This window comes from Vulpes vulpes, chromosome 1 (assembly GCF_048418805.1).
Source record: "Vulpes vulpes isolate BD-2025 chromosome 1, VulVul3, whole genome shotgun sequence".
In the NCBI taxonomy this organism is placed as follows: Eukaryota; Metazoa; Chordata; class Mammalia; order Carnivora; family Canidae; genus Vulpes; species Vulpes vulpes.
In genome coordinates this window covers 120966063-120991365 of record NC_132780.1, presented here as the reverse complement: position 1 = coordinate 120991365, position 25303 = coordinate 120966063, and the positions used below count along the sequence as shown (strand labels likewise).

The following is a 25303-nucleotide window of genomic DNA, read 5'->3' as shown; positions in this document are numbered from 1 at the left end:
TCCACTGACCACAGTTTGAAAGGTTATGTCTATTTTGGTGAACTTGTCTTTATTTTGCTCCATTCTGCCATTTTAAAGACTTTTTCTTTAGGGATTATAAATAATCAGCTTTTAGCGTATAACTGAGGAAAGGACTCTAGGGTAACTAAAAGAAGGAAGAATTAAGTCAGGACAGAAACAAAAGATGTGACCTAGTTAGTCTTAGTCATAGTCTTTTGGTTGGAATTACTAGTGTTTGCTATAGTAACTAAAGCATCATGTATTCAATTAGTATACTTTAGATTACCCAGTAGATTTTAGTAATTCTGATTTATTTCAGTAAAAGTAGCACTCTTTCTCCTTGACCAGACAAAAATATTTTTTAATATTTTGAAAGTAGAGGCTTATGGTACTTCTGTGAATTCTGAGTTTTGTGTTTTTCAGTATCAGTATTTGGCAGTAGAAACTCCTTTCCCCCTAAATAAAATTTTATGAAGAACCTTACTCTATAACTAGAACAGATAAAAAGCAAAGTTGCTTTGGTTAAAACTGGGGTATATGGAACCAGCTGACATTGTCTTCCCTGAGTTGCAGCTCACCTCTGTAGAACCCAAGGATTCTGAAGGGTATAGTATGTAAACCACATTGTGTCTTTACAAGGAGCCTTAAATTTTACTTACCTTAATTGTTTTTTTAAAGAAAATTTTCTGTACGTAACTTTACATGTGAGTATATTTTACCTGTGTTCATCATAGATTGATTACTTGAATAATAAAGAAATAGCCTTCCTTTAAAAAAAAAAGCTCTCCCTCTTCTTGAATGAAAGGCAATTTAAGTAGCAAGGATGACAAATTGATTTCATTTCTCATGCCAGCTTTGTTCTATTGATAGTAACTGTGTAGAGGCCTGTGCAGAAGAAGATTCTATCACTGCTTCTGGGAGCAGAGAGAAGAATGCTGTGTTTGATTATACCTGTTTGTCATTAGCTCTGGAGAGGAAAGGGTAGAGGTGAATCTCTTCTGAAAATTAAAGAGCTCTGGGTTTTATCTGGGTTTACATTCCCAGTTCTGCCATTTGATAGCAGTATGACTAGGCAAGATACTTACCTTAGTAAACCTTTTTCCCTTTCTGCTCTACAAAGTAGAGATTTTGTAAAAAAAAAAAAAAAAAAAAAAAGGTATAATGGTTAAGTGTTTATTGTAGCATTCAGCATATAATTAACACTTAATAAACATTAACTTGCTACTTTACAAATTATTGTTTAATAATAACAAATATATATTGACACTTGCTATGCATCAGATGTTGTTCTAAGCACTTTACATATACTTTATAACTCACTTAAACCTTACAGTCACCCAGTGAAGAATGGGTACTCTTATTTTCCCCTGTTTTATAGAAGAAGAAACTGAGGCACGTGCAGTTAAGTTACCTGAGAGTCATACAGCAAGTTAGGAGTCAACTCTAGGCAGTCTTTCTCCAGGGTTTGTATAGTATGCTGTACTATTTAGCATAGAATGTATATTTTTTCTGGGAGCAGTGTATTAGAAATAAAACATTTAAAAATATCTCAGTAACTATTGGTAAACAAGGACAGGTTATATGGTGTCTACTTTGGAAAATTTTTAGAAAAGAATAAATAGCCTTCTGTTTTAGGACAATAATAGTAGCAGTAGTGATGATAATAGCCAAAACTTTAATGGGGTGCTTACTATATATACACCAGGCATTAATCTGAACTCTTCTGGGTTTTTGGAAGACCTTGTGAAGAATTGTTAATTCTTTAACATGTTTGTTAGAATTTACCATTGAAACCATCTGGTCCTGGATTTTACTTTTTGGGGAAGTTTTGGATTACTGATTGATTCAATCTCTACTTGTTACATATTTTTGTTGAGGTTTTGTGTTTTGTTTTGACTCAGTTTAATATCTGGTGTGTTTCCTTTAATTTGTTTCATCTAGGCTTATCTAATTTGTTGGCACTCATTCTGCTAGGATCCTTTTAATTTCAGCAGAAATGTCCTCAACTTCAGTTCTGATGTTAGTTATTTCTGTCTTTTTTTGTCAATTAGCTAAAGGCTGGTCAGTTTTTTGGAGCTTTTCAAAGAATCACCTTTTGATTTTCTTGAATTTTTTTGTTCTCTTATTTATTTATTTCTGGTCTAATCTTTATTATTTCCTTCCTTTAGCTAGTTTTTTTAGTTTCCTCTTCTTTTCTAGTTCTTCAGGGTGTAATACTTGAGATCTTCTTTCTTAATGTAGGCATTTACAGCTCTAGATTTCTGAGTGCAGTGAAGATAAGCACTCAGAGGGTGGTATGTTGGGTTTTTGTTTTCATTTATGTTTCTTTTTTTTCTAATGTTTCTTTTTAAAGAATGTTACTTAATTTTCTCTTTGTCCTGTTGGTTTAGAGTGATACTTATTTTCCACACATTTGTGATTTTTTTCATTCTGTTATGGTTGGAGAAGATACTTCTAATTTCATTGTTATGGTTGGAGAATCTACTTTATATGGTTGCATTCATTTTAAGTTTATTGAGATTTGTTTTGTTTCCTAATATATGGCCTATTCTGGATAATATCCTATGTGTACTTGAGAATAATGTGTATCTTCTGTTTGGGGATAGATAGATAGATAGATAGATAGATATCCTTTTGGTTTATAAAATTGTTTAGATATTTCTTTCTTTCTTTCTTTCTTTCTTTCTTTCTTTCTTTCTTTCTTTCTTTCTTTTCTTTCTTTCTTCTTTCTTTCTTTTCTTTCTTTCTTTCTTTCTTATTTTTTTTTTTTAGATTTTATTTATTTATTCATGAGAGACAGAGAGAGAGAGGGAGAAGCAGGCTCCATGCAGGGAGCCTGACATGGGACTCGATCCTGGGTCTCCAGGATCAGGCCCTGGGCTCAAGACAGCGCTAAACCGCTGAGCCACCAGGGCTGCCCGAGATATTTTCTTTATTATTCTTTTATCTAGATGTGCTATCCATTATTGAAAGTGGTATATTAAAGTCTCCAACTATTGTAGAATTGTCTGTTTCTTCCTTCAATTCTGTCAGTATTTGCTTTATATATTTGAGATTCTGTTGGTATATTATATATCTAATTTATGAATTGACTTTTTATCAAAATATGATGTCTTGGATTGCTTTTATTTTCTTTTTATTGCCACTGCCCTGGCTAGTACCTCTAGGACAATGTTGAGAAGAGATGAAAACAGACATCCTTATTTTGTTCCTGATTTCAGACTGTGACTCTGACTTCTTTGTAGATGTCATTTATCAGGTTCCCTTTTATTCCTCATTTGTTTAGCATTTCATAACATGTTGGATTTTGTGAAATGCTCTTTATTCCTACATCTGTTGAAATGATTGTGTGTTTTTTTATCCTTTATTCTATTACTAAGGTGATTTATGATAATTTTTTGAATGCTAAAACCTACTTGGCATTTCTGAAATTAATCCCATTTGGTCATGATGTATAATCATTTAATACATTGCTGAGTAGTATTTTTTTTAGAGGAGTTATGCTTGCATCTATATTCATAAGGGATATTGATTAATAGTCTTGTGTGTGTCCATCTGCCCCCGTCCCCTTCTGCTCCCTGATGGTTTTGGTATGGAGTAATACTAGCTTCATAGAATGAATTGGGAAGTGTTTTCTCCTTCCTCCCTCCCTCCCTCCCTCCCTCCCTCCCTCCCTCCCTCCCTTCCTTCCTTCCTTCCCTTTTTTGAAGGTTTTTGTGAAGAACTGGTATTAATTCTTCCTTGAAAGTTTGGTAGATCTTTCCAGTGAAGCCATCAATATACCCAGGCACTCTCTGTGGGAAGTTTTAAAATTACCAATTCAGTTTCTTTACTTGTGATAGATGTATTTAGATTTTCTATTTCTTTTGTCCATTTTGGCAATTTGTTCATTTTATTTAAATTATCTTATTTATTGACACAAAGTTTTTCATACTTTTTCCTTAATTTTTTTTTTATTTCTGTAAAGTCAGTTATGATGTCCTTCTTTGATTCTGGTTTTCATAATTTGAGTCTTTTTTCCCCTACTTTGTCAGTCTAGCCAAATTTTGTCAATTTTCTTGACTTCTTTTTTTGTTTTAATGAATCAACTTTTGGTTTCATTGATGTTTTTTTAAATTACTTCTCTATTCTGTAATTTACTTATTTTTGTTCTCTTTGTCATTTCCTTCCTGCAGCTTGTTGTTGGTTTATTTTGCCCTTTCTTTTGTAGTTTCTTAGGAGTCTTGATTTGAGATCTTTTTAATGTCACTTATTGGTCAAAAGTTGTGCTTTGAGTTCTCTTAGCCAGTTATATTTTTATCCTTTACCATTGGATGTGTGAGTGGCCTGGGTGCTGCTTCTCAGGTCAGGGAATTTATATTTGCTACAAGTCTAATGAGATGCTAATAGCTTAGAATTTCCTCTCTGATTGCTCCTGAGAAGATGCAGCCTTGGGCATTCACGTCCTTTCTGACTGCCAGGGATAAATGTGATTTTATTTCCTGGAAGTTGCTCTTGGGTCAGAGTAGCTTGTTTGATCTGAGGTTGCTTGTAAATCCTTCTGCCAGTAATGCTTTTACCATGTGTTGATGTATCTTTGTGCAACTTGGGAATGCTTTGTTTCCCCTATATCCTGCACAGACTAGCACCTGTGCATATCCTTAATGACCTCCAGAGATGACTGTTACCAAATAGACTCTTTTTGGCTATCACTTTGCTTGTTTCTTTTCAACTTCTGATGCCTTGCCTGTTTGCTTGTGTCAGGAACCTACCAGCCTGTACAAGGATCTCCATTGTTTTTAGACAATGCCCATAGGCATGGTGTTTTCCCTACTGTGTTACAAATCAAATCAATCTCTATAGGCAGAGCTAGCCTGTCTTTTTCTCGCTGAACAGAACCCCTATTCTACTGCACTAGAACTCAGTATGAAGACTCAATTTTTCCAGAGTAACACCCCCACTTTATGAGTGAGCAATGGAGGATGGACAGTGGCAGCCCCTGTTCTTCACACCTTGCTACTCCAGCATAGGCACTCTGCCCTATGAGCAAGTTAAAGGTGACACTCTCAGGTCCCCAGCTTACTATTCCTGGAGTAGAGGTTCTGAGTTCGTTTTGGGGACTGGGTGGGGAACAGAAGACAAAATCCTCTTGGCTCTGCCCAGCTGGAATACATCTTTTGCAACTTGAGACACAGCCTGTCCCTTCTGGGGTGATATCATAGCCTCAGACTAGAGCTGAGAGGAGAGGAAGCTTATCCATCTTATTGACCACATCTCCCTGGAGTAAGTGCTGGGTAGAGCCTCCCAAACATGGAAGTAAGATATCAGGGTAAGGGAGCAGATCGTCACTAAAATGCCACAGACTCTTGCTGTTCTTACTGAGATTTGACTCTTCATTTGCTGTATGCCCTTAGAAAAACTACTAGATACTTTAAAATTTTTTTTAATTTTACCAGTTAAATTTTTGCTCTGCTAAGGAAATCTGTGCTACCATTCCAGAAGTCCTGCTCCCCACTTATTTCCTACATTTTGTGGACTGCTTAGCGAAATTGTTATGCTAGATAGGAAAGATGAATAAAATAGACTTCCAGCAATAGTGAGTTCATATTGTATTGTAGAGGGATAGACTGAAAAGGAATAATTGAACATATGCTGATTGTCTTCTGTTTTGTTTACTTCATCAGTAAGTAAATTTTAAATAAGCACAATAAGTTAGTACCAGTGTATTAATACATTATAAAACATACACTAATTTAAAACATCAAGTAAATATGCCACATATATGATCATTTTTATCAGATTCATATTCTTAGAGATATTCTTTTGATTACTGTGGAGATTACATAATATCTTAAATCATGAATAAAACACTAATTTTTAGTCAAATCTTATTCATAAAGGTTGTAAGAGTTTGGGTTTTCATCAGAAGTGTATGATGGTGCATGCATATTGGACATGACCCTATTCCAAAACCTAGTTTCCTCAGATTGAATTTTCTTTTCCAATTTGTTGGATGAACAATTATTATTCGTTATTATTTTTATTATATATCTTTAATTATGAATGGGGTTGCGTATCTTAATTTTTATTAGCCATTGGTAAGACCATTATTGGCCATTTATTTATGTCCCTTTACATTTTTTTTTTCTGTTGGATTGTTAGTTTTATTGACTTAGATCATAATTAATGAGCTGTTTGCATTTTAAACAAAAACTATCCTTTGTCATGTGTAAGCAGAAATATTTTTGCAAAATTGTCAGATTTTTAAAAATTATACTTGACAGTGTTTAGTTTCAGCATAAAACTTAGTATTCAACAATTATATACATTACAAAATGCTCACTATGCCTGTCACCATACAAAGTTATTACAGTATTATTGGCTATATTCCCTATGGTGTACTTTTCATCCTGTGACTTACTTATTTTATAGTTGAAGTTTGTACCTCCTAACACCTATTTCACTCGTCCCCCACTCCCCTCCCCTCTGACAACCATCAGTTTGTTTTCTGTATTTAGTAGTCCTTTTCTGTTTTGTTTTTTGTTTTTTAGATTCCGCATTTAGGTGAAATCATACAGTATTTGTCTTTCTCAGTCTGACCGACTTCACTTAGCATAATACTCTCTAGGCCCATTCATGTTGTCATGAATAACAAGATTTCATTATTTATTTTATGGCTGAGAAATATGTCATTGTGTATATATACCACATCTTTTTAAACCATTCATCTACTGAAAGACACTTAGGTTGCTTCCATAGCCTGACTGTAGTAAATACTGCTGCAATAAACATAAGGGTACATATATCTTTTCAAATTTGTGTTTTCATTTTCTTCAGGTAAATACCCAGAAATAGAATTGCTGGATTGTATGGCAGTTCTAGTTTTAATTTTTGAGGAATCTCCGTGCTGTTTTCTACAGTGGTTGCACCAGGTTACATTCCCACTAACAGTGCATGAGAATTCCTTTTTCTCCACATCCTTGCCAACACTGTTATTTCTTATCTTTTTGATACTGAACTGGTGTGAAGTGATGGCTTATTTTTGTTTTGATTTGCATTTCCCTGATAATTAGTGATGTTGAGTATCTTTTCATGTGCCTGTAAGCCATCTCTATGTTTTCTTTGGAAAAATGTCTATTCAGGTCTTATGCCTATCTTTAATTGCATTATTTGTTTTTTTGGTGTTAAGTTGTTGTATGATTTCTTTGCATATTTGGGATATTAACTCCTTCTCAGATACATCACTTGCAAATATCTTCTCCCATTCTGTAGTTTGCTGTTTCATTGATGGTTTCCTTCACTGTGTAAAAACTTCTTAGTTTGATGTAGTCTCAATTGTTTATTTTTGCTGTTATTGACCTTGCCTAAGGAGATGGATCCAGAAAAATGTTGCTAAGGCTGATGTCCAGGAATGTACTGCCTGTGTTTTCTTTCAGGAGTTTTATAGTTTATGTAAGAAAGTGGTCTAGTTTCATTCTTTTGCTTGTCCAGTTTTCCTAGCACCATTTATTAAAAAGATTGTCTTTTCCCCATTGTATATTCTCACCTCCTTCATAATAGATTAATTGACCATATAAAGGTAGGTTTATTTCTGGGCTCCCTGTTTTCTAAACATTGATCTATTTGTTTATTTTTGTACTAGTACTGTACTGTTTTATTATAGCTTTGTAGTATAGTTTGAAATCTGGGATTGCGATACATTCAGCTTTGTTCTTCTTTATCAAGATTGCTTTGGCTATTTGGGATATTTTGTGGTTTCATAAAAATGTTAGGATTATTTCTTCTAGTTATGGTTTTTTTTTTTTTCTAGTTTCTTTGGAATTTTGATAGGCTTTGAAATGAATCTGTAGATTGCTTTGGATAGTGTGGACATTTTAACAATGTTCTTCCAGTCCGTGAGCATGGTTTCTTTCCATTTGTTGGCGTCATCTTTAATTTCTTTTTTTAGTGTTTTATAGTTTTCAGAGTACAGGTCTTTTACCTCCTTGGTTAAATTTATTCCTAGGTATTTTATTCTTCTTGAAATAATTATAAATGGGATTGTTTTCTTAATTTCTCTTTCTGTTATTTTATTACTAGTGTATAGAAATGCAACAGATTTCTATATATTAATTTTGTACCCTGCAACTAACGGAATTCATTGAGTAGTTTTTTTTTTTTTTAAGATTTTATTTATTTATTCATGAGAGACACAGAGAGAGAGAGGGAGTCAGAGACACAGGCAGAGAGAGAAGCAGGCTCCCTGCAAGGAGCCCAATGTGGGACTCAATCCCAGATCCTGAGATCACGCCCTGAGCTGAAGGCAGATGCTCAACCACTTAGCCACCCAGGTGTCCTTCATTGATTAGTTCTTTTTTTTTTAAATTAATTTATTTATGATAGTCACACACACACACACAGAGAGGCAGAGACACAGGCAGAGGGAGAAGCAGGCTCCATGCACCGGGAGTCCGACATGGGATCCGATCCCGGGTCTCCAGGATCGCGCCCTGAGCCAAGGCAGGTGCCAAACCGCTGTGCCACCCAGGGATCCCCATTAGATTTAGTTCTAATAGTTTTTTGGTAGACAAAAAAGTTGTCATTTTTTAAATTAGGCTCTGGTTTTGTTGTTTTTTTCAGAAAATAGTATAGAAGTTTTACATTTTTATGTAATCTAATTAGCATTATTTTCCTTAATAGCTTATAGATATTTTGTCCTCTAAGATTGCAAACACACACATGTTTTCATCTGGTAGATTTATAGTTTTTTAAAAAACTTTTGAGAGTTTTGTTATTTATTTTATGTTAATGGAATGAGATGAGGATGAAATTTACCATAATCTTGAATGCCAAGTGCCTGTCTCCTATTCCCCATTCCCATCTTCCATTTCTCCCAAGCAAAAGAGATGCTTGTATATATTTTGTTTATTCACTCCATTAATTTCCTAATCCATACCCACTGTACAGTTAGTGTTATTACCATTTTTAGCCAGCCTAGCGCACACGTTGGAGAAAAGGCATCCATTTTCAAGTTCTTGTTTGTTTGTTGGGGTTTTTTGCTAGTCCTAGTTCCCTAACCCAGTTCTGAGGAGAATCCTGGGCTATCATGATACTTTATTGAATGTCTTATTACTGGATTCTATGATATGCTGCTTCACATCTCATCAAATTTTTAGAGTTATAGCATGATTCTATTTAAAAACTGCAGCCTCAAGTAATTTTGTTTCCTTGACCTCAAAAGTCATCTGGGGATAAGGGCATTATAGTAGTACCTGTTTTACAAATGTAGGATGGAATTGACCTGGTTCTTGTTTTAGTTGTTGTTAGACGTGATCAAAATTTTGTCATTTAAATTTCTTTCTGAATGAATGGTTTTAGAATGGAGTTTATAAAGGAGTGGTTATAAACAGAGAGTAGTTTATTAAGAAAAGTGATAACTTGGAAAACTGAACCACTGAGAGAAATACTCCCTAAATCATACATCATGTAATTTCTTTGGAGATTTCTGAATAAGATCCTTTTTTTTTTCTTTTTTTCTTTTTTTTTTTGTGGCAAAATTCATTTTAAAGGATTTCTGGCATGATTCCTTAGCAAATTTTTTGGAAGCAATTTTTTTTTTGGAAGCCTATTCTTTGAAATTAATACTTTCTCATTATGTGAGTAGACTGTTTTCAGGTATCTCCATCTAAGTGATACTTTTTACATGTTGTATTTTTATATTTGGCTTTTTAAGCTTAAAGCTAATCTGTGAGTATTCAAATATTCTGTCCAATAACCTAAAAGAGAGTGATTACATTAAGAAAACAGCAGACGTGGGATATTCCAGAAAATTACAAGTGATAGAAATGCTGAGTCCTGGTCCCTCTTCCTTCTCAAAATATTAGCATGCTTAGTCCCATGAATTATTTTTTGCATATATCTCCAAACAATACTATCTTTGGAATGTGAAAGTGTTAGTATTTTCTCTACCTTGATGATGTTTCCTAGTGATAGGCCCTCTCTCCTCTATTATTCCTGTGGCTATTTAATTTACATGATTATAAGTTTAACAGGAGCATTTAAAGAACATGATATTGTTGAGCCCATTTATTTCAAATCAAGATCAGTGGTAGTTTATTAGTCAGTTGTTTTGGTTTCCAGTCTTAGAACCCCTTTAGATTTTTTTAAGTAGATTTGATTTGAATACAAACATAGAACAGTGAAATGAAAGGTAGTTCATAGTGCCTTAAAGTATAATGAGATATCTTCAGTGTCTCAGAAAATGAAGGTATTCGGGTTCCTGGGATTGGCCCTGCTTTGGCCTCCCTGCTCAGTGGGGAGTCTCCTGCTCTACTCTTCTCTCTGCCCTTTCATCCTGCATGCGCACGTGTGTGCGGTCTTTCAAATAAATAAATCTTTTTAAAAAGTGAAAATATTCAAAATGACAGTTTTAATTTAAAAAAAAATATTTTTGAAGATTTATTTATTTGAGAGAGAAAGAGCATGGGAGGGAGGGGCAGAGGGAGAGCGGACTCTGAGCTGAGCACAGAGCCCAATGCGGGAGCTTCATCTCATGATTGAGATCATGACCTGAGCCAAAACTAAGAGATGCTCAACAGACTGCACCACTCAGGTGTCCTCAAAATGGCAGTTTTTACTTTTTTTTAATTTTTATTTATTTATGATAGAGAGAGAGAGAGAGAGAGAGAGAGAGAGAGGCAGAGACATAGGCAGAGGGAGAAGCAGGCTCCATGCACCGGGAGCCCAACATGGGATTCGATCCCGGGTCTCCAGGATCGCGCCCTGGGCCAAAGGCAGGCGCTAAACTGCTGTGCCACCCAGGGTTCTCAGTTTTTAAATGCATATGATCATTTATACTGTACCTACAAAATGGATAGACCTCCTGTATGGTTCTAAAGAAATTGTAAGTTTTTGGTAATTGAGTGAATATATGAGCAATATATATGAGCAAAAGATAAGTTCATGTTAATCTGCAAAGTAGTAGTCTATAATTTAGGCTCCCATTTTCTTATAGGGTAGTAGATTAGAATATTCAGCCTATGACAGACATGGTTTCTTTAACCTTCCTTTGATGTATTCTATGTTGTCAATATTATGAATAAAATACATTGCCTAAAAATGGATATCTTCAGTATGTCAAATGAAGCCTGAACTGTGCAGACCAGAATTACCTTTACTGATCTGAACACAATACTTTAGCTGTAACCTAATATTGCGTTAAGTTTTTCATTAACTGCATCTCAATGTTGATTGTCTTCTGAGTTCTCTTCAGTTACACCTCTCATTTATTTTCCAGCTGAGTTACTGTCAAGTCTTATCTGTCATTCTACATAATAAATAGATACTTTGAGTTTAATCATAGGGTTTTATATTATATTGTAGGTTTGGCTTAGCTTTCCATACTATTAGAATTCTTTAAATTCTCATTTGGTCTTCCATTTTAAGCCATTCATAGGTTTGTGTCAATCTTTGGTAGTTATGTTAAAATCAGAAATTGTCAGCTGACTGCCAGGTTCATCCCCTGATGTGTTTTATTTGGCTAGCCCTTCTGTTAATATTTTTATGAATTGTGATGCTTTTAGTTACATTTAGTACTAATCTGATTTATCAACCACTACCCCTTACTGCATTACACATTTTAGCTTCGCACATTTACATTTGTTCCTTAGTCATTGAAGGCATTTGCTTTTGCAACCCCTAATATATGAAATCATTTATGAAAATATTGTAACACAGCACTATACACATCTTTAGGTCATTCATAAACATATTGTGATTAACTTTGTCAAATGATTTATTACATCTGTGTTACTGATCTTTCTGAAACCCAAGACTCACCATTCCTTCAGTTGTTTGTACACATTACTTTAGTACCAATTTGGTATTCTATTGATGTATTCCTTTTATTAGACCTTATCTTCACTTAGAACTTCTTGTCTAAATCTCGATCTCTGAAATTTTCTTCTCTTAGCCTGCAGCATTATTTTTGCTGCCTTTAGTTCTACATATGACCTCATTTCTTATTTTATAAGGAAGGTCATCAGACATACACTTATTTTACTTATGATTCTTTCTAACCTAATCGTTTAGTTTATATGTACAGGAAGAAAAATGTGGTATCATTTCTTTCTAAAGATGACAGTAGTGAAAATTTGAATCTTTATAATTTCCCAAGTAATATGGAGCTTTTTATAGATTATTTCTTATAATTTCAAGACAATCTTTTTAAAGTAAATGCCATCATCAGCATGATTTTACAGGAAACAGACTGAAAGAAGTAACTTGCTTGTGGTCACAGAACTTGTACTAGCAGAATTTGGCCTTCTGTGCTTTGTGTGACTAATGTTAACTTTGCCTTTTAATTGCTCTGTATAGCACTCTGTTCTTATTTCTCTTTTCTCATGATGTTCTAGAATATTGCTTTATCAGTTATCCCTTTTCTTATCTTTCTAATCACTTTATTCCATCCTTATCCTAAACTCAGCCTACAAATAAATTTGGATCTCTTTTAGACATTTAAAAGATACAAATGAAGAGCACATCAATTTCTGTACAATCTCTCTTCGATTTTAGGTCTCCCCAAGTTATCAGCTCCCAGCTTTCTTTTCACTTTTCACCATTAGGGATTTTGTAAGAGCAAACTTAATTTGCTGCCTCCAATTCCTCACCTGCCATCTGCTCACTCTTGATCTCATTGTAGGTTGGTTGCTACTGGAACCATGGTCTGAAACTGTCCTTTCCAGGACTGTCACTGTACCACTGAGTCAGATCTTACAGCCTTCTCAGTCCTTATCCCTCCTGCTGATGAAACACTTCGCTGTCCTACATTTTATCATTATTGAAATTTCTTTGCTTTTTCATGCCTCTTAGTTCTGTTTCTTAGTCTTTATCTTTACAAAGTTATCCCCTAATGTAATCTGCTTCTTGAGATTGGCATTTTTCAGTATTCCACACTCAGTCTCTTCTCACTCTCTTACTGTACACACTCTTCTTGGGTGAGTGAGGCTGTTTTCATAGTTTTAGCTGTTGTCTAGATCTCTAGACATACTCCATTCTTTTTTCCTGAGTTTTGACTTGAATAGAGCTTTTCCAGCTACCTGTGGAATGTAGCCGCCTAAATGTTTAGAGATCCATGATCCATTAAGTAAGTCATAACTTTTCCCCTCACACCCTTTTCCTCTTTTTGCTTTCCCTGTTTCGTTATCTGCCTTGTCACTCACGTTTAGAGACTTGTTTAATTAATTCCAACTTCTTTGCTTCTCAGATTCTCTATTACTCTCATGTTTATGTAGCCAATATACTTGCCCCTTCCATCCTTCCTTTTTTTTCTTTCAGTCCTTACTGCCTAGGCCCTGATGTAGGTCTTGGATACTTGTAGGAGGTTTCTAAATGCTCACACTGCTTTCACTCTCACCTTCTGAAATTCTCCCCTCTCCATACCCACTTTTCTTAGTGCTGTTTTAGTTAAAGCAGACCTATAAGACTGTCATCCTAATACTTAAATGATGTTTGTTGCTTTTGAGCTTAATTTATTCAACAAATATTTCTTGAGTACCTACTATATGTCAGGTGGAGAAGAGTGGTGAACAAAACAGACAAAAATCTTATCTCTCATTGAACTTAGTCTAGTTGAGGGAGAAGCAAACAATACAGAGTAAATAAACTATGTGGTTAGAAAATGATAAGTATCATGGGGAAAAATAAAGTAGGGAAAGCAGGTAGGAGTATGAGGTGGAAAAATTGGGGAAAGCCACTCAGTAACAGTAACATTTTAGCAAAGATTTGAGGGAGTTGAGGCAAGTGCCAGTATGTATATCTGGGAGAAAATATTCCAGGCTGAAGCAGTGATCAGTATAGAGGCCCTGCATGTAAAAGCCTGCCATATGTGTTCAAGAAACAGCAGGAAGTTATAGTCAGTAGAGGTGAGCAAGCAACAGAGCAACAGTAGAGTAGAGGACAGGGAAATAAGTATGTATGTGTGGAGGACCTTGTAGACCACTTAAGAGAATAAATCTTAATGAGGTGGAGTGGAAGAGCTACAATCTAATTTTTGTTTTGTTGATGTTAGACTAAAGATGTAAAGATGAAAGCTGGGATACCATTTAGGAGGGTATTGCAACAATCCAGGTGAAGTGATAGTGGTTCAGACAGGATTGTAGCAGTGACAATGGTAAGAAGTGGTTGGATCCTAAATAAATTTTAAAGATAGAACCATTAATACTTTTTTTGGTGTATGTATATGTGTGAGAGAAAGAGGGGGTCGGGAATTAATGGTAATTCTCAGGTTTTTAGCCTGAGCAATGTCAAGTACACAGATTGACATACTAGTCTGGAGTTAAAAGCAGAGGTCCAGCATATATATGAATTTAGGAGTCATCAGTATAGAGTAGTATCGGACTGGATGAGATCATCACATGAATGAGCTTACATAAAGAACAGAGACCTGACTGAGCCCTGAAATCCTCCATTTCTTAAGAGAGAAAGGAAATGGAGAGCAAGAAGAGTGATCTTTAAGTAAGATGAAAATCAGAAGAGTATTGTGTTTTAGAATCCAAGTAAAGCAAATATTCAAAAGAAGGGAACATGATCCAACTATGTTAAATAATAGTGCTAAGTAGAAAGGAAAGATAAGATGATGACTGAAAACTGGCATTGGATTCAGCAACAAGGAAATTACTGATCTTAAGGAACAATTCTGGTGGAGCAGTGGTGATGAAGTCCTGTTGGAGTGAGTTTTGGAGAAAATGAGAAGAGACTGGTATTGGAGAATACCAGTTTAGACATCTCTCTGGAAGAATTTTACTGAGAAGGAGGCCAGAAAATATGGTGATAATTAGCACATTAGAAAGAGTTTTCTGCTCTTCCTCGGCGCCGCCTGCGGAGGTGGCAGCCATCGATTGCTGGGCATCATGGCTGCCCTCAGACCTCTGGTGAAGCCCAAGATTGTTAAAAAGAGGACCAAGAAGTTCATCCGGCACCAGTCAGACCGATATGTCAAAATTAAGCGCAACTTGCAGAAACCCGGAGGCATTGACAATAGGGTACGCAGAAGATTCAAGGACCAGATCTTGATGCCCAACATTGGTTACAGGAGCAACAAGAAAACAAAGCACATGCTGCCCAGTGGCTTCCGGAAGTTCCTAGTCCAAACGTCAAGGAGCTTGAAGTGCAGCTGATGTGCAACAAATCTCATTGTGCAGAGATTGCTCACAATGTATCCTCCACGAACCGCAAAGCCATTGTGAAAAGAGCAGCCCAGCTGGCCATCAGGGCCACCAATCCCAATGCCAGGCTGCGTAGCGAAGAAAATGAATAGACAGCTTATGTGCGTGTCATATTTGTGTTACTAAAACTGTAAAACTACCAAAAAAAAAAAGAGTTTTCTTTTTAACAATGGGAGAAATAGCAGGGAGTTTGTAATGCTCCCACAGAGAGAGAAGAATTAATGGAGAGAGAGAGGAAAATTACTGAAGCACTGATTGTGATTAGGAATAGCAGAATAGTTTTTTGGTTTTTTTTTTTTTTTTTTTTGCTTTGTGTTTATTTTTATTTTGTGTGTGTGTGGTTTTTTTACATGTAGCAGAGTTTACCTTAAAAAGGAGCTTAGTCACTTTATCTTAGGGAAAGAAAGGAGGAGCATATGGGGTTAGATGCTGTAGGTGGGCATAAGTAGTCGTGTAAGCAAGGTCATCAGCTGAGGGTGAGGATGGGAAGACAGGTATTTGGAGGTTGAAGTGAAAGAAGAAATCAAGTACTTTGAAAAAGTGAATGGACTAGGCAAATATATGATTGCTGGGCCAATTGAATTCCTTGATGTTGAATTTCATGTGAAACCAAGCAGCACAGTTTTAGGTTTCTTTGTAGCCATGTTCAACAATTTGGGTATTGGCATGGAATGAGTGGGCAGCTGTATTTAACCAGGGTTGTGGTTTACCAAATGGATATGACAGAAGGCTCTATGCTAGAGGAAAATTGGCACACTTTTTCTTAAAGGGCCAGATAGTAAATATTTTTGGTTTTGCAGGCTGTGGTCTCAGTTATAACTACTCAGCTCTGCTGTTGTAGCCCCAAGCAGCCATAGACAATATTTATGTGGATGAGCATTGCTATGTTCCTATAAAACTTTATTTATAAGAACAGGCAGCAGGCCTTTGCTAGTTGTTTCCGACCTCAGTGTTAGAGAGTAAGGATAATGGTAGACCATGAAATTTGAAGCTGGATATGGAGAGAAGAGAGTAGAACATGGAAGAGTGAGGGATAATGAAAAGGTAGTAGAATCAATGGCATGTTGTCTCACTAAATCGTTTCCTGAGCTCTGCTGTATTCATTGACGCCACATCTTGAATATAATTTCTCTATGCCGTTAATGCTCCTTTCATACTCAATTTAGATGTCATCTCTTTTATACCTCCACCTTTACTTCCTCTGCAGTGGCTACTGACATATAGAAACTGCTCAATAAATGCTGAAAATTGAAATTCTTCACTTCATTTTGGTAGGTAACATGATTTCAAATTGGAAAGATGGTGAAAGTTTGTTTACCTACAGATTTTTCCCTTTAGTAGCCAATTCTAGACTTGAACATAGTGGTTCTCAACTTTGTTTTCTGCTCAGTTTACCTATCAGATATTATTCACAAGAACAGAGTAAGGATAGCACCCTGTTTCTCTTTCCTACTTGGTACTTAGCTGGAATTCCCTTCTTTCTCTCCACTGATCTTGGATTGGTGTCTTTAGGCTGCTGAGAAAGGATGTTTAAACATATGACCTGCAATAAACTTGTGAGTATGGTAACTTGCTGCCTTACAAATTATTCTTTTTCTTTCAGTTACTTGTAGAAAACAGGTGGTTATTCTATTAATTATAGACCATCAGATAATCTTTTTTGTAGGGTTAGAGAAATTTTGAAGAACATCTAATACAAATTTTCATATTCTAGTTGAAGGAACTGAAGCCTAGAGAGATTAAGTGACTTGCATATATTAGTTAGCAGCAGAGCAAGGGCCGGAATCTAGCTCTCAATTCAGTACTCACTCTACTACCACGACAGCTTTCCTGATAGGATATGAGGGCACTGATTCACAGACTAGAAAATATGAAATTTTGTGACAGGTAATTCCTCGAAAATCTTATTACCAAAATAATAGTTTAAATATAATTGGGAATCTTAACAGAATTGAAATGGCTATGTTTTTTTCCATGAAATTATTAGTAAAAAGGTGCGGTAGATGTGTTTTTACAATTATGGTTTTATTCTGAATGACTTTTATATAATTAAAATTGAATGCATGTATCTTTTCTTAAAAATCTGAGTAAGTGAAAAAAAATCGGAATAAGTGAATATATAGAGATTTTACTCTGAATATTTAAAAGACTAGCTTCTAATTTTTTTTTCTCTTTCTTTTCAATAAACTCTTTCAGAAAGATGAGGTCTATCTTAATCTGGTGCTGGACTATGTTCCGGAAACAGTATACAGAGTTGCCAGACACTATAGTCGAGCCAAACAGACGCTCCCTGTGATCTATGTCAAGGTATGTAAAAATGGAACAATTTCCCATATTAAAAAGTATTTAATATGAACCAAGGAGAGTATTAGATATGTTTTAACTGTATTATTGCATATAATACCAAGGGGGGGAAAGCTGCAAAAGTAGATATTGCTAAAGCTTCATTAAATTCTTGTATAATTTTAAAGTGTGAAACCTTCACCTTTTAAACTTTCATAACTCATGTATTAAGATACCTTTCTGACAAGTAAATTTTTTCACAGACATGTAATGCATTTTAATTTTGCTGACCATAGCACCTTTTCATGTGGTAGATCATATAACATTATAAAAAATATATATAATCAGATTAAACATTATATTGCCATTTGTAGATACATTGTAACTGTAGCTAAAATTTAAACATTCTGTAATTTTAAGTATGTACAGACTCTATGAAGGTGTTATTTTTTTTTTACTACCTAATGTCATCTTCTGTGAAAGAACTCCTGACAGAGTGACTAGGAATTTATCCAGAATAATTCTGATTAAAGTTGTGATTGCTGATTAGAAACATTATTATCATCATTATTATTACTACTAGATTGTTCAGATCTTTAAAAAAATTTGTCGAAGTGTGGTTGACAGATTATTAGTTTTTAACCATTGACGTTGTGAAAATTAACTAGGAGTTAAGTTTCAAAGTCTAGTTATCTAAATATAATTTCTTGCATTTTATCCTTTATAGAAATGACTCTAGAAAATAAAGTGACATTGACTCTGAATGTTTTAAGTATTGAATTTTACTTAATAGTTAGAATTTTAAAGTTTATAGTGATAAAATGGGTACCAAAGCAGGAATTTGGTAGCTAGATAATTATAACAAGGAGTCAGGATTCCTATTGAATTCAGTGCTAGGAATTTAAAAATCTGATTCCAATATAATTTTATTTGGACCTATGAAACTTGGTTGAGGTTGTGGGTAAATTGATGATAGTAGGAACTAAAAGACACAGTTTTTGTACTGCAAATTTATGTTAGTACTATATTCTAGTTTTAGGATAGCAGTGTCCTATTCAAGATAACCTGCACAATAAAATATCCCTTGATAGGTACCTGGGTGGCTCAGTGGTTGAACATCTGTCTGTCTTTAGCTCAGGTCATGATCCCGGGGTCCTGGGATCAAGTCCTGCATCAGTCTCCCCACAAGGAGCCTGCTTCTCCCTCTGCCTATGTCTCTACCTTGCTGTGTATGTCTCTCATGAATAAGTAAAATCTTAAAAAAAAAAAAAAAAAAAAAAAAAGAATATCCCTTGGAAATCTCTATAGAGTAATCTTTGAAGTTCTCAGTTTAGAATGGCAATAGATTTATGAAGCAGAAAAGTCCTAGATTTAGTTCCTAAAGACCTAGTTTTTAGATCCAACTTTGCTGCTTTGTTAAGTGCTTTTGGACAGTTACTGATCCATTTTCTACTTAGCTTCTGTGTTGGTAAATTGTACTCATTTCTTTCCTTCTCACAATATAACATTACTGGTTTGTAACGTGGACTTAACATATGAGAAAGTAAGAGAATATCTTAACACTAGATTTAAAAAATGACATGTGAACATTTAGTAAGAGATGCACAATGGTTAGACCAGTTTTTGTTTCAACTCTATGTAGCAAACAAATGCTAAATGATTGCACAATAATGTGAAGCTTAATAAAATATTTTATTCCTCCTCTAATAAGGAGAAAAAAGACTACACGAATAACTATAAAACAAGAAAAAATGCAATATCATGAAAATAGATAGATTATATTCTTTTGAATTGGTAGAGTTCCCAAGAGAGAATAGCTCTGTTGAATCAACACTCCACATTTACGTACCTCCTAGCAGACATGTATTGCTCCGTAGCAAAGCCAATACCTATTTTCCCACCACTTAACATAAAATGTGCCAAATAACTTTCTTTTCCTGGATCTACAAAAATTTTACTTATTTCAGGATCTTTTCTTTGGTCATTCTAAACATTTGTTTTTATTATTGAAGATTCAAATAGAAATAAAAGAGAAAATGGAATAATGAACCCGCAAATACTCATTATACAGTTTCTACAGTGATCATTTCATGGCTACCTTTTAAAAAAAGAAAAATATTTTATTTATTCATGAGAGACACGCACAGAGAGACAGAGACATAGGCAGAGGGAGAAGCAGGTTCCCTGCAGGAAGCCCAATGCTGGACTCAATCCCCTGACTGGGACCATTACCTGAGCCGAAGGCAGACACTCAACCACTGAGCCATTCAGACATCCCTCATGGCTATTTTTGTTTCATCTGTATCACTCTCTACTCCTCCATTTACTTTATTTTGAAGCAAATCACAGATATTATTATTTTTATCTGTAACTATTTTTAGTATATATGTATAAAAAATGGGGACTTTCTTTTTAAAAGTTTAGTTATAACACCATTGTCTTTATCTATACAAATAAATAGGAAATCATTAATATCATTAAATATCTAACTACTGTGTTTATTCCCAATATGTTGTATACATATGCTTTTAAGTTTCTTCATCAGAAATGGAATCTAAGTAAGGTCCATATATTATAATTGGTTGATATATGTCTAATGTTTATTTTAATTTATACATTCATTCTCTCTTAAATTTTGGTATTAAAAAAACTGGATCAGTTGACCTGCAGTTTCTTGGTCTGAATTTTGCCGATTGGATTACTGTAGTATTAATGTGTTCCTTTGTCTTCTGTATTTCCTGCAAATTGGTGATTAGATACGTTTTTGTAAAATTCAAGACTACTTCTTATGTATTGTTGAGAGCTTTCCTAAGGAAGAGCATAATGTCCCGTCTTTTTGTGGTGCTTGTAACCATTGATCATTGCCTTAAATCCATTAATTTATCAAGGGTTACAAAATATTACTATTCCTTCTTAATTTATAAGCTGGGGGATGCCTGGGTGATCTAGTTGGTTGAGCATCCAATTCTTGGTTTCAGCTCAGGTTCTGATCTTAGGGTCTTTGGATCCACCCTGCATCAGGCTCTGCACTCAGTGCATAGTCTGCTTGCTTGAGATTTCTTCCCCTTTGCTCCTCTCCCCACTGAGTCTCTCTCTCTCTCTCTCTTTCTCTCTTTCTCAAATAAATAAAATTATTAACAACAGCAAAAAAGGTTATAAGCTGACCTAGTTTCCCATGTCAACTATTTGATTACCCTAAGGTACAGTTTATATAAAAAATTCAGGATATATATTTGATTATATCCCTTTATTTACCAAAATTTATAATAATTAGTTGGTTTCATAGCATACTCCAGAGTGCCCGAAGAGGTATTCATTTGTTATTTTATGTTTGTTTTAAAACTTCTTGCATGAGTCTCAATAATCTTTGATCGTAGCTTCTTCTCTTTCTAGCATGGTAATATTCTAGGTTCATCTTACACATTTCTTCCCCAGACTTGGAATCAGCCTTTTCTTCAGGGAGACCTTATTCTTTTAGTGAGAAATAATATTTAGAGACCACAGTCTGGATGTTAAGAATGTTAATTGCTACGGAGTTGGTTACTCTTTCTGGGTTCTTTTTGTGGACAGATCTAGAAAATACATAGATAATCCTTTCAAAGATAAAATACATCTTTTTATCTCAAATATTAATATATATCAACATTGCTCATTAAGTATTGGGGGCTTAACAATCTAACATCTGTATTTCCTTTTTCTTACACTAAAAATTCCATTTTTCAGTGATAGTATAATTACTTGTTTTGTCCTACACTCTATATACAGTAGTCATAGAATAATAATACTGACAGTACCACCACCAAGTGAAAGTAATTTAAGCTCTCTTTGCATTTTTTAAAATATTTATTTACTTATTCATGAGAGACAGAGAGAGGCGGGGGCATAGGCAGAGGGAGAAGCAGGCTCCCTACAGGAGTCCAATGTGGGACTCAATCCCAGAACTCCATGATCACACCCTGAGTCGAAGGCAGACGCTCAACAGCTGAGCCACCCAGGCATCTCATTTCTTTTTATTCCCATGGTATATTTTATTAGATGTAAACAGTAAAATTTCTCTCTTAAGCATTAAATCTGTGTGATTATGCCTCATTAAGCTTTATTTCATATTACTTTTAATATAGATTGCATTTAAAAAATTTTAATTCATGAGGTGCTTGAGTGGCTCAGTCAGTTAAGTGTCTGACTCTTGATTTTGACTCAGGTAATGATCTCAGGGTTGTGATATTAAGGCCCACACCAAGCTCCCTGCTGGGCATGGCGCCTGCTTAAGATTCTCTCTCTCCCTTTTCCTCTGACCCTACCATCCCCCCTCAGAAAAAAAAATTTAATTACTTTTACTTTAAGTTTTATGTCACATTAATATAACATATTTACATAGTTCCAAAATAAAATCTATAAAACAGGGTATATACATAGAGTCAAATAAGTTTAGCTTTTGTAGCTGTTCCTTCTACACTATTCCTTCTCTCCCTCAGTTAAATATTTAAATTTTTTATAGTCCTACCATTTTAAAAATAAGCAAATATATATAATTATTCCTCCACCTCCTTGTTATGTGAATAGTTACATCAAATGTACATTTCCTCTATCATACATACTAAGTTAAAAATATATTCTGGTGATCACTCTATATAGACAGACAGACATAGCTATTTGACCATTTTTAGAGCTTCACATTAGTGTATTATATGGCTGTATCCTAATTTATTCAGCTGGTCACCTATTAATGTTGTATTTTCCCTTCAGGTGTTTGTTTTTGTTTTTGCTATTACAAACAATGTAGTGAAAAACCTTGTGTTTTCTGTGGGGGTTTTGTTTTGTTTTGTTTTAAAGATTTTATTTATTCAGAGAGAGACAGAGCATGAGCAGGGAGGAAGGAGCAGAGGGAGAGGGAGAAAATCTCAAGTAGGCTCTGTGCTGAGTGCAGGGCTTGATCCCAGGACCCTGAGATGATGACCTGTGCTGAAGGCAGACCCTTAACCAACTGAGCTACCAAGCCATCCGTGTTATTTGTGTTTTTGACAACATGTATTTGGATGAGATCTCTGGCATTGTATTTTAAAAAAGAATAAAGATTATTATGCTTATTAAAGTGGGCATATAAAGAAAGATCTGACACTTTTCCCCCTTGTGGAAAAAGGATGGTTCTTTTGCATAATCACAGCCCCTACAAGTCTGAGCTATTGGCCGTGAACATTGTTATTTTAGGACACAAATCTATTTTTATGTTTTCCGAATCTAAAAAAGATAAAAAATGATTGTCTGAAATTGATAAGTTGCTCTCATTCACTTATTCTACCTACTTTTGTAAAAACTATTTTTGTGAAAAATATTAGATTGGGAGTTGGAAGTAAAAGCAATAAACACATATAACTCTTGCCTTCATGGATCCACCATCTAATAAGAACTTGTTTAGCATACATGTCACCAAAATGGCAGCTATAGTCCTTTGTAATTATTTGATTTCCACTTTTTTACTTTTTCTGGGGGGAGTTGAGTATATTATATTATTGCTTCAAATTTTTCTTCATTTTTTTTTTAAGATTTTATTTATTCATGAGAGATACAGAGAGAGAGAGGCAGAGACACAGGCAGAAGGAGAATCAGGCTCCATGCAGGGAGCCTGACATGGGACTCAATCCCCAGTCTCCAGGATCCCACCCTGGACTGAAGGTGGCACTAAACCACAGAGCCACCAGGGCTGCCCCTTTCTTCAGTTTTTATAGTAAAAGTCACTTTATAGTTGATGATGGTTAATATAAAGTTAAGAAGGTTTTGGGACACCTGGGTGGCTCAGTAGGTTCAGCATCTGTCTTTGGCTGGTCATGATCCCAGAGTCCTTGGGATGGATCCCCACACCAGTTCCCTGCTGAGCAGGGAGCCTGCTCATGCTTTCTTTCACTCTCAAAAAAATCAATAAAATAAAATCTTTTTAAAAAAGAGTTTTTGAGTACCTTTGCTTTATGATGAGCATCTTTTATAACTAAGTAGGCTTTAAAATTCAAGTCTGAAACAGATGCCAGGAAAATCATCATTGTGAACTTGAATTATTATTTTAACTTGAAAAAAAAAAACGTGTTTGAGGACATGGTCTGAGTACACAAGAAAGCTAACACCATTTTAGTGAATCATAAACAAAATTGTTGCTCTTTATTTGTTTTTAAACAAGTTTGTAGCAAAGAGGAGAAAGGACATTGGACTTGAGTTAGATTTGGTAACTTTATAACTAATCAAACTGTTTATTGGGCTTCTGTTACCATACCTATAAAAATGATAAGTGTGCATCTCACAGAGTGATTGCAAGAATTAAATAAAAGGGTAAAACAGGGTTGGTTTATACATAATAAATAAATCTTAAATTTCAAAGGGTGCTAAATATCTCTTGAGTTTCTAAGAGTTTATCATTCTAGTTCCTCCTGAATGATCAAGCTATTTAATGGTTATTGCATTTTTACACTTTTAAATAGAAAAAAATATGATAAAATACAGGAATCATTATTAAGGAGGCATACTTGCCAAAGCCACTGTAGAATATTTAGTATCTGATTTGGGTAAATTTCTTAATCTTTGTGCTCCAGTACTTTATATGTAAAATAAATAGTAATACTGATTACATAAAGATTAAATGAAAATACATGCAAAACACTTAAAATAGTGCCTGGCATGTGATAAGTTATTTTTCTTGTTATTGTTATTGCTATCTTTATAGTAAAGAAGGCCTCCATTTTCCTGTAAATATACTTTTCCAGAGTCAGAAACAAAATAAATATGAAATTGTGTATTTCTTCTTTATTTTTTTTGAAAGATAACATGAGGAGAATGGATATAAACTAGATCTTTCAGAAGAATGAATGTGGTAAAAAGACACTGTAACCTCATTTAAGCTCTTAAGCATTTTTGACAAAGAAAACATTTTTTTCCCACTGATTATTGCTGACCAAGACATTAGCGCCCTGACATAGAATTAGTACAATCTAAAATTAATTAATTAATTAATTAGTAAATTAATGCCTGTGAGCTCAGTTTCTTATTGGAGCTCATTTTTTTAATGGTAGTAGATTAAACTTTTAGAACTCTGAGAGTAAGCTTTAGGACTTGGAGATGGATTCTGTGGACAATAATACCATGATAGAATAAGGAACTTTTAAAGGGTTATATGGATACCTAACTCCCTTAATTCTAACTTTGGGGACAAAATGCTGACTTATCTATTATCTCAATTATACATTTTATATCATGCTTCATTTTTAAAAAGGCTCAAACTTTTCCAGCTTTAGTTCAGTATAACATTAAGGATATACTGAAATTCACTTGTCTTAGTTTTTATCAATGCCCATTTTAAGGGAAGTACGCCTCATGTTAACTTCAAGAAACTATTAAGTCTTACCAGTATCCTTTGAAAGGTGGTGCCTTCTATCAGTACTTTTTCTGACCTTTTACTGTCTTTGTTGTTGTTGTTGTTGTTGTTGTGGTTTTAACCAAGATACTGGTATCCTTGATTTGAATCACTTCAAAAATTCTTTTCATGATTATAACTTTGAGGTAGAGATCAGAAGGTGAGTAGTCAGAAAAATTTAATCACCAGCCTTGGAATAAACAGATATAAGATATCTCACTTTCCTCATAGAGTCCTCTACCCTACCTAAAAGTCTTAAGTCTCTTCCATTCCAACTCAGTTTCTCAATGTATTTGTTTTTGTAAGAGAATTGAAATATAATATTCCTTTAATTTGATGTCAATAATCAGCAAAGATGTATTTTTAAATAGCATTTTAAAGTCTACTTATTTCTGAAGGATAATACAGGAAGAGTGGTATATGCTAGTAACAGAATTACCGA

The 25303-nt window shown here is 34.7% G+C and overlaps 1 protein-coding gene and 1 pseudogene across 3 annotated transcripts in view; both read left to right on the top strand.

Annotated features, from left to right (window-relative positions):
• Window positions 1-25303, top strand: part of GSK3B (glycogen synthase kinase 3 beta) — a 203076-nt gene that overhangs the window by 100950 nt on the left and 76823 nt on the right. For all 3 annotated transcript variants that reach the window (XM_025990128.2, XM_025990127.2, XM_025990129.2), the window contains exon 4: window positions 17379-17489. In XM_025990128.2, coding sequence (XP_025845913.1) covers window positions 17379-17489 — 111 coding nt within the window. The remainder of the gene's footprint in view (window positions 1-17378; window positions 17490-25303) is intronic.
• LOC112913471 (large ribosomal subunit protein eL32-like) lies at window positions 14801-15315 on the top strand (annotated as a pseudogene).